This window comes from Eretmochelys imbricata, chromosome 1, assembly GCF_965152235.1.
Source record: "Eretmochelys imbricata isolate rEreImb1 chromosome 1, rEreImb1.hap1, whole genome shotgun sequence".
Taxonomy (NCBI): Eukaryota; Metazoa; Chordata; order Testudines; family Cheloniidae; genus Eretmochelys; species Eretmochelys imbricata.
The window spans coordinates 37,906,278-37,920,329 of record NC_135572.1 but is presented as its reverse complement, the minus strand read 5'-3'; the positions used below and the strand labels follow the sequence as shown (position 1 = coordinate 37,920,329).

Here is a 14,052-nt window from a genome sequence, read left to right as displayed (position 1 = left end):
AATACAATATTAAAACTGTTGATATGGGATAGGGAGAGATTAACATGCTATTTTGATGCAATCACATCAAATGGCATTTTCTTTGTAAAATGTTCTTAGTAATAGTGTGTCCTCAGTTTATAACAGTGCTTTAAGGTTTGGTCATTCCAGAAAATACAGTGCTTTTGAATTTTTCTAAATTACTCAAACACTTATTCTTAGGGTTCTTCAGTTGAATGGGTTGAGTCAACTATATCACAGTCAATTTGCACAGAAAAGGCTTGGAAAGTCAAGAAGGAGCAGCCGGATACTACAGAAAATCCTGCAGTTCAGGTGAGGAGCCTGGTTAATTATGGAAAGGTAAACTCATTTGGGCCTAGTGTAAAGTGTGGCTATATTTGGTCTATAGTTCGTTGTAAATTCTTTGGTCAATAACTACTTAAAATGTAAATATAATATATATATATATATATATATTTAGGTAAATGTTAGATTTTGTTAATTGGACCATTTTTCCTGTTTTATCAAGTATTTAATAAAGTAGTACAATTATGCTGCTTAGCATCAGTTTTGTGCATCATATGTAGTGATTTAGCCTGGCTTTCTTAATAAAGTCAGATTAAAATCTTGACTAATCCTGTTAATTTCTCTGCATAGATCAAGTCAATCTTGAATGACTTTTTGGGTACATGGTGCTTGAAGAGGTACAGTGACTAAAGAAATGGCAGAATGTTTGACCAGCAAGACTGGTTGCATCAGGGATCTTGCTAGTTTTCTTAGCTATGCTCTACACCTCACAAATTTGTGTCATCTGGAGAATTGAACTGCCCCTAACTGAAGCAGTGTGATTACACTGGTTTAAGCACAGACTGTTAAGTGTGCCTTTTATAGCTATATTGATGTGTGTTTTAATCCTCTCAGTTCAGTTTTGGTTACCTATCCCATGATGCTAATGTAGACCCTAGATAGAGTAGGGGGATTTTTGAAAGGCCACTGATGTACTGTAGGACAGTGGAGACCATGATGGCACTAAGCTAGTGCAGACTGAAATGATTCAGGCTGAACTGTTATTTAGTTCTTTGAAAGCAAGTCTATCCAATTCTATTTGGCACACATGTGAATTACTTCATGTGTGGCACGTGAATTACTTGTGTGTGCTAGGCCCACATAGTCTTAGGAGGGTAAATTTTGGAACAGCCAAGGACCAATAAGGTTGGTCTCCTTGCTTCCAGCACTTTCCCTAATCTAGTTTTCCCCTCTGTATAGTTAAGCCTCCTTTCAAGAGGTTTTTATTAGTAATACCATGATTGTAACACCAGCAGTGGGTTGGGTCCTTTAAAATCATCAAATTGAAGAACGCTGAAAGAAAACAAAGAAGTGCTCCTCTTTTGGTGAGGGTGTGCAAACCAGACTAGGTCTCTGTTTATCCTGTCAAACCATTGTACAGGGAAGTTTTTGGGGTAGCGTTCTCTGTCCCACATCTTTTTTTCCACCTAAGTGCAGTTAGAAAGAGAGGTAGCTTCCCTTGTATATATTTTCTCATAAGTAAGCTTCTCTTAATCTCCCTCCAATGTATCTGGTATCAAAGATCTTGAAATGAATGCTTTACTCCAAGTGCAGTCACCTTAGGGCCATACACCATGTGCTCTGTGATGTGATGTCCCTGTATCTGTTGTCCAAAGTTACATTGATTTATTTTTTTCTGCCATGTTGAATTGCAAACTCCTATATAATTACTGTCCATGGTTGCCCCCAGGTCTCTTTCAGCATCTCTGCTTTTCAGGTTTCTCCTTCTCTTTTCTGGCAGGTCAGGCCTAAAGGCAATATAGGTAAACTTACAGGAACTTTCCTGAATGACCCTACCCCTGTCTTTAAGGTGTAGATTGTTGAATGCAGTCTGAACTGAGGAGGCTGTATAAAAACGTTTTTGGATCTCTACTAATAGCTTTTGCTTCAAGGTCATTTCGTCCTTGTCCAAACACTAGTTGGTCTGTGAATTGGTCAACTGGTACTTGGCTGTCCAGAATTAGACTATACACTTTGTATGAGGAGTTAGTGTGATATTTGAGGATTTTTTTCCCCCCCTTGGTGGACTCCCTCGGGATTGGCAAATGGACAGATACATATTTTCCCCAGCACATTTCAATGACCTAAAAATGATCATAAGTTTCATGGCCTTTTCTACACTGTGAAGTTAATTGTGAATATGGTTCCGGCTTCCGGGGACTGACTTCATGAAGTGCCTCTAGTCAAGGGAAGGAAAAAGCCTCTCTGAATCAGAGAAATGCCCTTTACTGATTGCTGAAACTAGCAGGATAAAAGTTCAGAAACAATCCCTTTTTTAGCTCATGGGCATTTGTTCTCCCTGTAAGCATTGAATTCTTCAAGCTTTTTCTTTTTTTGGAGAGGATCACTGTAAGAATGGGTCAGACTTCATAGTGGCCAGTACCAGATGCCTCAAAGAGAATGAACAGAACAGGGCAATTATCGAGTGACCTATCCTCTGTCGTCTAGTCCCAGCTTCTAGCCATCAGAGGTTTAAAGACACCCAGAGTGCAGGGTTGCATCCCTGACCATTTTGACTAATAGCCATTGCTGGACCTATCCTCCATGAACTTGTCTAATTCTTTTTGAACCCAGTTATACTTATGGCCTTCGTAACATCCCCTGGCAACGAGATCCACAGGTTGATTGTGCATTGTGTGAAGTAGTACTTCCTTATATTTACTGCTTATTAATTTCATTGGGTGATCGTTTAGTTCTTGTGTTATGTGAAGGGAAAACAATACTTCCTTATTCACTTTCTCCACTACATTTGTGATTTTATAGACATCTATCATTCACCCTCCCCCCCCCCCCAGTCAACTTTTCTTCTAAAATGAATAATCCCAATCTTTTTAATCTCTCCTCATATGGAAGCTGTTCCATAACCTTAATAATTTTTGTATCCCTTCTCTGCACCCTTTCCAATTCTAATATCTTTTATGATATGGGGTGACCAGAACTCCAGGGATGTGGGCGTACCATGGATTTATATAGTGGCATTATGATGTTTTCGTCTTATTATCTATCCTTTCCTAATGGTTCCTAACATTGTTAGATTTTTTGACTGCCACTGCACATTGAGTGGATGTTTTCAGGGAACTATCCACAATGACTCCAAGATCTTTCTTGAGTGATAGGAGCTCATTTAGACCCCATCATTTTATATTTATAGTTGGGATTATGTTTTCCAATGTGCATTACTTTGCATTTATCAACATTGAATTTCACCTGCTATTTTGTCACCCAGTTTTGTGAGATCCCTTTGTAACTATTTGCAGTCAGCTTTGGATATAACTATGTTGCCCAAACCAGTAATTGTGTATCATCTGCAAATTTTGCCAACTCACTGCTTACCACTTTTTCCAGAACATTTATCAATGTGTTAGTGCTGGTGTCAAACCAACATGATAGCTTTCTTTGACAGGGTAACAAGCCTAGTGGATTGGGGGGAAGCAGTAGATGTGGTATATCTTGACTTTAGTAAGTCTTTTGTTACTGTCTCTCATGACCTTCTCATAAACAAACTAGGGAAATACAACCTAGATGGAGCTACTATAAGGTGGGTGCATAACTGGTTGGAAAATCATTCCCAGAGAGTGGTTATCAGTGGTTCACAGTCATGCTGGAAGGGAATAATGAGTGGGGTCCTGCAGGGATTGGTTCTGTGTCTGGTTCTGTTCAATATCTTCATCAATGATTTAGGTAATGGCAGAGAGAGTACACTTTTATAAAGTTTGTGGATGATACCAATCTGGGAGGGGTTGCAAGTGCTTTGGAGGATAGGATTAAAATTCAAAATGATCTGAACAAACTGGAGAAATGGTCTGAAGTAAATAGAATGAAATTCAGTAAGGACAAATGCAAAGTACTTAATTTAGGAAGGAACAATCAGTTGCACACATACAAAATGGGAAATGACTGCCTAGGAAGCAGTACTGCGGAAAGGGATCTGGGGGTCATAGTGGATCACAAGCTAAACATGGGTCAACAGTGTAATGCTGTTGCCAAAAAAGCAAACATCATTCTGGGACGTATTAGCAGGAGTGTTGGAAGCAAAGACATGAGAAGTAATTCTTCCGCTTTACTCCACACTGATTAGGCTTCAACTGGAGTATTATGTCCAGTTTTGGGTGTCACATTTCAGGAAAGATGTGGATGAATTGGAGAAAGTCCAGGGAAGACCAACAAAAATGATTAAAGGTCTGGAAAACGTGACCTATGAGGGAAGATTGAAAAAACTGGGTTTGCTTAGTCTGGAGAAGAGAAGACTGAGAGGACACATAACAGTTTTCAAGTACATAAGAGGTTGTTGCAAGGAGGAGGGAGAAACATTGTTCTTCTTAACCTCTGAGGATAGGACAAGAAGCAGTGGGCTTAAATTGCAGCAAGGGAGGTTTAGGTTGGACAGTAGGAAAAACTTCCTAACTGTCGGAGTGGTTAAGCACTGGAATAAATTGTCTAGGAAGGTTGTGGTATGTCCATCACTGGGGATTTTTAAGAGCAGGTTGGACAAACACCTGTCAGGGATGGTCTAGATAATACTTAGTCCTGCATTGAGTGTAGGGGACTGGACTAGATGACCTCTCGAGGTCCCTTCCAGTTCTATGATTCTGTAATTCTATTTTGAGGAGCATTGGTCCCACTATAGATCCTATGGTGACCCTGCTATTTGCCTCTCTTTACTGTGAAAATGGATAATTTATTCCTACCCTTTATTTCCTATCTTTTAACCAGGTACTGATCCATGAGAGGACCTTCCCTCTTATCTTGTAACTAGTTAGTTTCCTTAAGCACCTTTGGTGAAGGACCTTGTTAAAGGCTTTCTGAAATCTATGTACACAGTATCAAGTGCATCACCCTTAGCCACATGCTTGTTGATGCCCTCAAAGAATTCTAATAGATTGAGGCATAATTTCCCTTTACAAAAGCCATGTTGACACTTTGCCAAAAAATTGTGTTTGTGTCTGATAATTTTGTTCCTTACTATAGTTTCTATCAATTTTCCCAACACTGAAGTTAGGCTCACTGACCTGTAATAGCCAGGATCACCTCTGGGGCCCTTTTTAAAAATAGGCTTTGTTAACCACCTTCCAGTTACCTGGTATAGAGGCTTGTTTCAGCAATTGATTACATACTACAGCTGGTAGTTCTGTAGTTTATATTTGAGTTTCTTCAGAACTCTTGTGTGAATACCATCAGGTTCTGGTTACTTCTTACTATTTAATTGATCAGTTTGTTCCATAACCACCTCTATGGACACATCAACCTGGGACAGGTCCTCAGATTTGTCACCTGAAAACAATGGCTCTGATGTAGGGGTGTGCCCCACATCCTCTGCAGTGAAGACTGATGCAAAGAATTCATTTCGCTTCTCTGCAATATCCTTATCTTCCTTGAATACTCGTTTAGCTTCTCAATCATCCAGTGTCCCAGTGACTGCTTGGCAGTCTTCCTGCTTCTGATGTACTTAAAAAAAGTTGCTGTTTTTGTGTCTTGACCTAATTGCTCTTCAGATTCTTTCTTGGTTTCCCTTATTACTTTTGCACTAGACTTTCCAGAGTTTATGGTCCTTTCATTTTTCTTCACTAGGATTTGACTTCCAATTTTTAAAGGATACCTTTTTACCTCTAACTGCCTCTTTTACTCTGCTGTTTAGCAATGGTGGTAGTTTTTTGGTCCTCTTGCTGTTTTTTAATTTGGGGCATAGATTTAGCTTCAGCCTCTATAATGGTGTTTTTAAATAGTCTTCATGCGGTTTGCAGACATTTCACCCTTATGATTGTTCCTTTTAATTTCCATTTAACTAGCTTCCTTGTTTTTGTGTAGTTCCCCTTTTAGAAGTTACATGCAACTGTGGTGGGTTTCTTTGACACCCGCTTCCCCCCTGCCCCAGGATGTGAAATTAAATTGCATTATGGTTCATTTTACCGAGTGATTCAGCTATATTCACCTCTTGAACCAGAGGCTGTGTGCCACTTAGGACTAAATCAAGAATTGCTTCTCCATTTGTGGGCTCCAGGAGAAGCTGCTCCAAGAAGTAGTCATTAATGTGTCTAGAAATATTATCTCTGCATCCTGTCCTGAGGTGAGATGTACCCAGTTAATGAGGATAGTTGAAATCCTTTGTAGCCTCTCCAGTCTCCCTGAGCATTTCACAATCACTGTCATCATTATGGTCATGTGGTTGGTAATGTATTCCTACTGCTATACTCTTATTGTTAAAGCATGGAATTTTTAGCCATAGAGATTCTCTGGTACAGTTTGATTCATTTAAGATTTTTACTTTAATTGACTCTATGCTTTCTTGAACATCCAGTGCCACTCCCCCACCAGTACAACCTTCTCTGTCATTCCTATATATAGTACCTTAATTATCCTCATTCACCATGGTAAATTGATGATATTTTGTAGATGACCCCACCTTTTTGTTCCTCCTCCTTAGCCCAAATCTCCTTTAGGAAGTGGAGTATCTTCCATTTCATATATTTGAAATTGTCTCAGGTGCATCATCTAGCAGCATTGGTTGTAAATGAGACATGACATAACGTAGTGGCAGCTATTCAGATTGGCACTTCAAGCCTTGAAAATTAAGGATCAGAATGAACACTATATTTTTAAGTTGTTCTAGAATGGTACCAGAATTCCATTCTTGTTAGAATATACATGGATGTGTCTCACATTTTGATTTTGGTTAATTAGTCATTTTCATTGTGCATTTTACTGCTTTCTTTTCATGCTTCACAAATATTTTATTTGTTGTAGATGTTGTGTGATCTGTGGGGGAGGGAGGAAAATATGCCTTTACCTGTTTGAGTGTGGCATATTGCCCTATATCATGGTTTATTTAATCTACTTTTTTCTTGAGATAATAGCCCTTATATTTAAAATGGCGTCAATCTGGCATTCTGTAAATGTGGTTTTGTACCTGCATTTGTTAACATGTTTCATAGACGATAAGTGTTTAACTACTGGATTTATGGGCACGTTTGGGTGTCTGGGAGCTATCAGCTGCACCCTATGATTAGTTGTAGATTTTGTGCATGCTAAATTAGACCAAAGAGATCATGAAGCCAAATGCAGTAAGAATCATTAACTCTTCAGTGGTTTTGGAGTAAGGTGGCATGTAAAGTGATCTGGCAAAATGATGTACAAAACATACAATGTTCAGTGAAGAACGACATTCCTATTTACTCTCATGAATTTGTGTGTACCCACATTTTTACTAGTGTGCTTGCTCATAAATAAATCACATCTAGACTGAACATCTGGAATTACAAAGAAAAGCAGTAAAAAGTCTGCATATGTAAGTGAATTTCATGAATGAAATCTTTAGAATATTTGTTTTGTATGCAAAAACGTTTTGACAGCTAGAAACTGCTGTAAAATCTACACCATATATTCTAGATATCAGATGATGCCGGTCATTTTGTGAGTTTGATTTAAGCTAAGCCATATATTTTTGTTACAGAAACCGAGTGTGGGTATTTTGTTTTGGATGAAACTGTTTGTATTATTACAGAGGGATGAATGGATGACCTTAGATTTTATGTCTCTGAAAACCATGTCTGCAGCATCACTCAAAGCTGACAAAGAAACAGAAAAATTATTGGAGCAAAAGAAAGCCCAAACAATTGAACAGGTAAAATATTTATATATTGCACTAGTTTTTTCTGTATCTTCCTAAATGCAGTGTATAGTTCTGTCATACACTTAAGATTTTATAAACTATGTGTACTCTAAATTGCTTAAATTAATCCTCTTTTAGATTACAATTTTATTTTTAAAATCTTCTTAAAATAGTATTTATTGACCATATGGTGGTGGTCAGGTTATTACTTGTTTGGGATGAGGGAGAGAATTTACTTTAGGAAGCTTACTGTGTGATAGGAAACCCATTAACTTAAACTTCAATTAAGAAGAAAGCCAATTCTAGTAGAACAATATTAAATAATAAAAATTGTATTTTTATGGCAGCTATCTGCCTATAATACTTGAATCACTTTATAGAGATCTGTTGAATAGGTAGAAATTGGCAGACTGGGGTGGGGGCAGAAGGGAGGGGGAGATTGACTTTCTGTTCAGTTCTGCAGGCAGATGGCAGACAAATATTACCTAGTATTTATATGCCCGTAGTCCTCTCTTTGACCACCCACTATTGTAGAGTTTTCCAGTTTGTTGTCCTGCCTCTAAGAAACATCAATGTTGACATGAAATTCCTGTTTGGATTCAATTTACATCATCCTAGTTGTTGTCCTTACTAGCTTTTGAGAAGGCGTGAAGGGGGCGATGTTTTGTTGTTGCTTTTTCAGTTATTTTTTAAACTTTTCTATACTTCTAAAGGAGTCTTCAGTGTTCAGTCCAAAACTATATGATGAATTCTTAATTCTAAGGGATATTAGCTTTAGGAATGTGGTATATGATTATTTACATGTCGATCCTGATCTCAGAAGGTATACTTTAACAGATCCTATTTAACTACTTGTGACGGGTTCCCTGGGGTGCAGCCTGGAACTGGGGTATTGCTAAGCCCTCAGTCTTACCAATCTGGGCTCCCTCTGAAACTGTGATGCTAGGGCAAGCTGTAAACCCCATCCAGATACTGCACTTATACATACATCCATTGACAGGGACACACCCGGCTGAGTTACATGAATATTTTCGCCAGCCAGTCATGAACCAACAATAGAGGCTTCAGCTAATTCCCCCAGCTTCCCAGCCTAGGACTCCAGGGCTGTACCGTCCTGCTGTGGTCAGAAACCTGCCCAATGTAAGTTTATAACTAGGCTACGATTTAGTGATTGGTATTTTTAGTAAAAGCCATGGACAGGTCACGGGCAATAAACAAAAATTCATGGCCCATGACCTGTCTATGATCTTTACATAAATACCCCTGTCTAAATCTTAGCAGGGGCTGGGGGGAGGTGGGCTGGGGTGCCACTACCCTGGGCGGGGAGGCCTGGGGAGCTGCTGCTCTGGGGTTGGACTCGTGGACACTGGCTGCTGCTTGGGTGGTCCCAGGGGCCAGCAGCTAGGGGCTGCCGAGCAGAGGCTCGTGTGGCTGTCCCCGGGGCCGCTGCTCAGGGACAGCCACATTGGCCATTGCCCTGGTTGCCCCCGGGACTGCTGCTCAGGCAGTCCCTGGTGCCAGCTGCACCGGCCACTGCTCGGGAGGTCCCTCGGGAGGCCACTGCTGCGGGTCTGCTCTAGCAGCAGCTGGTGTGGTGGTCCCTGGGGCTGCCTGAGCCGCTGATCCTGCAGCCAGCTGCTTGAGTGGCCCTGGGGTCAGCCACACTAGCCACTGCAGAAGTCACAGAATCCATGACTTCTGTGACTTCCATGACAGATACACAGCCTTATTTATAACCTAGTCTGTCACAAAGGTAAGTGAACGTGGACCAGCCATTGCATCCTGAGCAGATTTCCCAAGTACTTCAACCAAAACGCACCGTTTTAGGTAAACATAAAACGGATTTGTTAATTACAGAAAGGTAGATTTTAAGTGATTACAAGTAATAAGCATACAGATCAAAGTTGGTTACCTAGGAAATAAAAAAAAAAAATTGCAATCTTAGTTCTATAAACTAAACAGGTTTTGAACCAGGCAGTGTCTCACCCTGATAGATGGTAGAGTTTCTTAATACATAGGATTCTCCTTTCCAGCCTGGGATCACCTCTCCCATTCAAAGTCTTTGTTCTCCAGATGTGTTTCCAATCTTACAACGTATTTCAGTAACACACGCATAGCAAAACTTCATAACTTGACATACCGTGATGACACATACAATCCAACAAAATATTAATGTTCAGCAGATGAAGATTTTTAAAATGATACCTCACAAGGCATACTTTGTACACAACATTATCATAATTATTTCACAGTGGTTAATATGGGTTTCCAGGGTGCTTCTTTGGAGCATAGTGTCACACCATCCGCTCACTTTCCCGACACAGCCATTCTTTTATGCTTTCTGCATCACAATCTCCATTCTGACAGAGCTGCTCTTGGCACACAGTGTGTGTGCTGGTGGGAGCGCCAAGGTATCTTTAAAACTGAGTGTGGCATAGTCCAGCCACTCTTCTTCTTTCCCACAGCGTGTCCCCTATGCCCGTGGTGATGAAGAGTTGGGAGTACAAGGTAGAAACATTTCAGCTGTGCTTTGCAGCCCAGAGAACCCCTTTACTTCAGTGGACATTCCTGCCTGCTCCCAGAGTGTTGCCAAATGGCAGGATCATGAAGGAGAATATGGCCCTGTGGTTTAGGTAGAGAAAAAGGAACTAGTGGTCAGAGGCAATAAAGGCCATTATGGCTCCCGTGCAGGGGCAAGTGCACCCTTCACTCTCAGTAGTGAAGCAACTTAATGAATTTAGACTTCTGCATAATGGAGGTGCCTGCTATTCATACTCTGGGAGTACTGACTCAGAACTGGAGAGCTATATCTCTTTATGTATCTCCTGAGAACAGGAATTACAGTGAAGCAATTTTCTTCTTTCCACGGAGGGAGTCTCTGTCAGCACTTACTGAATCTTGTGGAAAGTGCAAACTTTTGTAATTTGGAGGTAGAAATCAAAGGTGTATCTCAAATTAAATACATTGGTTTGTATGACTGAGAGAATGCAGTTCTCCTTCAGTTGACTGCAGATGTGTATTCCACTCTGTTGTGCATTCACACAGCACACCAAAGCCCAAAGACTGCCTAGCACTACTCCATAGGGGCAGTGCTTGTACCCTCTGGCCTGTAGACCTGCTGATGGCAATTTAAGAGCAGTGCCGCCTGATTCCCCCTTAGTTCCTTCTCACTGCCTGTAGCTTGAATTGGAGTGTTGTGTGATTTTCTACCTCACACTTTTTCTATCTGTGTTCCTGTGATTCTGTTCTATATAGTTAGTTATAGTAGTACCCTTAGGTTTTAGTTAGTAGTTAAGTACGATTTAAGTTAAGTACGAGTAGTTAAGTACGAGTTAAGTATGAGGATGCCCTCACCAGGTTTTAAACACTGCCCAGCATGTTGGTGGCTATCCCTTATTGTGACCTTATAGTTCAAGAACAGAAGGCCGATGGCAAGAGGCTTGTGCCTTAAGCAGCATCTTATGGAGCAGGCCATGCAACCTACTTCAGTGACGGGGACCCGTGCAGATTGTCTGTTCCTAAAAATTAACCATGAGTTATAGAAAGTCATAGTCCACACTACCAGCAGAGAATGCCCTGATCAGCGCTGTACCTACTAAAGTACAGTAAACATTTTATGATTTTTTGTCTCAGGATGTTCATATTCTTTGAATTCTCTTTTAAATCCCATCTAATTGCAGACGTATTTATATTTTGTAAGATGTAAGATTTTAATCAGCAAGCACGAAAGCAGCTAACGGCATTTTGGGCTGTATAAGTAGCCAGCATTGCCAGCAAATCGAGGGATGTGATCATTCCCCTCTATTCAGCATTGGTGAGGCCTCATCTGGAGTACTGTGTCCAGTTTTGGGCCCCACACTACAAGAAGGCTGTGGAAAAATTGGAAAGAGTCCAGCAGAGGGCAACAAAAATGATTAGGGGACTGGGACACATGATTTATGAAGAGAGGCTGAGGGAACTGGGGATGTTTAGTCTACGGAAGAGAAGAATGAGGGGGGATTTGATAGCTGCTTTCAACTATCTGAAAGGGGGTTCCAAAGAGGATGGCTCTAGACTGTTCTTGGTGGTAGCAGATGACAGAACAAGGAGTAATGGTCTCAAGTTGCAGTGGGGGAGATTTAGGTTGGATATTAGGAAAAAGATTTTCACTAGGAGGATGGTGAAACACTGGAATGCGTTACCTAGGGAGGTGGTGGAATCTCCTTCCCTAGAAGTTTTTAAGGTCAGGCTTGACAAAGCCCTGGCTGGGATGATTTAATTGGGGATCAGCCCTGCTTTTGAGCAGGGGGTTGGACTAGATGACCTCCTGAGGTCCCTTCCAACCCTGATATTCTATGATTCTATGAACTGAACTGGCTGTTTACCGCATCTTTCAAAATTTTAGAACTAGTAGATTTCATCCTCACACCTAATTTTCATTCGTAGATTGGAAGAGGAAAACAGGTTTTCGTGCTTTTTCAACTTCCAATTTGTATTTTAACATTGAATGAATTAGTCATTGAACTGTACTGAACTTAAATTAAGAAAATATTCTCTATGCACTTGCAGAAGAGGCTACTGCTGTCAAAAGCAGGTTTAGCACTTCAGGAATTTCTGGTTCCAGATGTTTTGTCGGTGATTTCCACCAGTTCAATGGTTTAACGTTCTTTAAAACTTGGCAACAAACATTTACTGCTTAATATTATTTTTGTATTCAGTGTTCATGATTTAAATATATCACAATAATTTTAGGCCTTAACATTGGTTGTCAATTTTACTTTGAAATAGGCTAATATTAAAAAAAAAAATTTAAATCCAAGCTAAATAAATACATCATTTTTTAAATCATTGATTTTTGTTAACTTTGCATTCCTAACTGTTTTAGTTCCCTTTTTTATTTTCAAATTTAGCAAAGGAAGTATGGTTTCTTAAGGCCCACTTACGTAGCAAGTTTGAAGTTTCAGAGTTCAGGCAATTTTGAGTTCTCCAAGGAGGAGAAAATAGTGGTCAGAATTAATTTGTTACATGAAGGAAAACATTTTGTTAACCCCCTTATAAGTCAAAAACAGCTTGAATAGATTTTTGCTTGAAAATTCACCTTTGGGGGTAAACTTGAGCCCTCCCCCACCAAAAGAGTTCTGAACATCTGAAAATGGTATTAGAATTGAAACTTGCAGTCATTAAAACTGCTGTTGATACTTCTCTCTCCTCTGTGTCTTCTCATTTGCAATTGAATGTTGGTTTTCTCAAAGCCTTTCTTGAAGGATAAGAATATAAGAATAGCCATTCTGGGTCAGTTCAATGGTCCATCAAGCCCAGTATCCTGTCTCAGACAGTGGCCAGTACCAACCCTTCATGGGGAGTGTGAAGAACAGGGCAATTATAGAGTGGTCCACCTGTGTCTTCCCCTTGTGGCAGTCAGAGGTTAATTGTACGTGGTGTGGAAAAAATACTTTCTCCTGTTTGTTTTAAATCTCCTACCTATTAATTTCATCTGGTTTTTGTATTGTGGGAAAGGGTAAATAACACATCTCTGTTCACTTTTTCCAGACCATTCATGATTCTATAGACAAGTATCATATTCTCGCTTAGCCTTCTCTTTTCTAAGCTGAACAGCCCAAATCTTTTTAGTTTCTCTTTGTATGGAAGTTGTTCCATACCCTTGATCATCCTTGTTGCCCTTCTCTGAACCTTTTCCAGTTCCACTAAATCCTTTTTTTGAGATGGGGCAACAAGAATTTGGAACAATATTCAAGGTGTAATGGAAGCATGGATTTATATAGTGGCATTAAGATATTTTCTGTCTCTTTGCTTAATAGTTCCTAATATTCTGTTAGCCTTGTTGACTGCTGCTGTACATTAAGCTGAAGTTCTCAGAGAACTATCCACAGTGACTCCAAGATCTTTGAGTGATAATAGCTAATTTAGAGCCCATAACTGTGAATGTGTAGTTGGGATTGTTTTCCAGTGTGCATTATCTTACATTTATCAGTATTAAATTTCATCTTCCATTTTGTCACTCAGAAGAGATCCCTATGTAACTCTTCACAGTTAGCTTTGGACTTAAGTATCTTGAATAATTTGGTATCATCTGCAAATGTTGCCACCTCACTGTTCATTTCCTTTTCCAGATCATTTATGAATATATTGACCAGCACAGGTCCCAGTATATATCCTTGGGCGGACTCAGCTGTTCACCTCTCTCCATTGTGAAAACCGATCATTTATTCCTACCCTCTGTTTCCTATCTTTAACCTGTTACTGATCCATGAGAGGATCTTCCTTGTTATGCCGTGATTGCTTACTTTGCTTAAGAGACTTTGACGTGGGACCATGTCAAAGGCTTTCTGAATGGCCAAGTACACTATATCGATTGGCTTACCCTTTTCCATATGCTTGTTTAAACCCTCAAACAATTCTAA

General features: G+C 40.0%; 1 protein-coding gene across 1 annotated transcript in view; it reads left to right on the top strand.

Moving 5' to 3' along the window:
* Positions 1 to 14,052, top strand: part of CWF19L2 (CWF19 like cell cycle control factor 2) — a 169,302-nt gene that overhangs the window by 25,796 nt on the left and 129,454 nt on the right. Inside the window, exons 4-5 of the mRNA XM_077808705.1 lie at positions 202 to 312; positions 7,544 to 7,663. Coding sequence (XP_077664831.1) covers positions 202 to 312; positions 7,544 to 7,663 — 231 coding nt within the window. The remainder of the gene's footprint in view (positions 1 to 201; positions 313 to 7,543; positions 7,664 to 14,052) is intronic.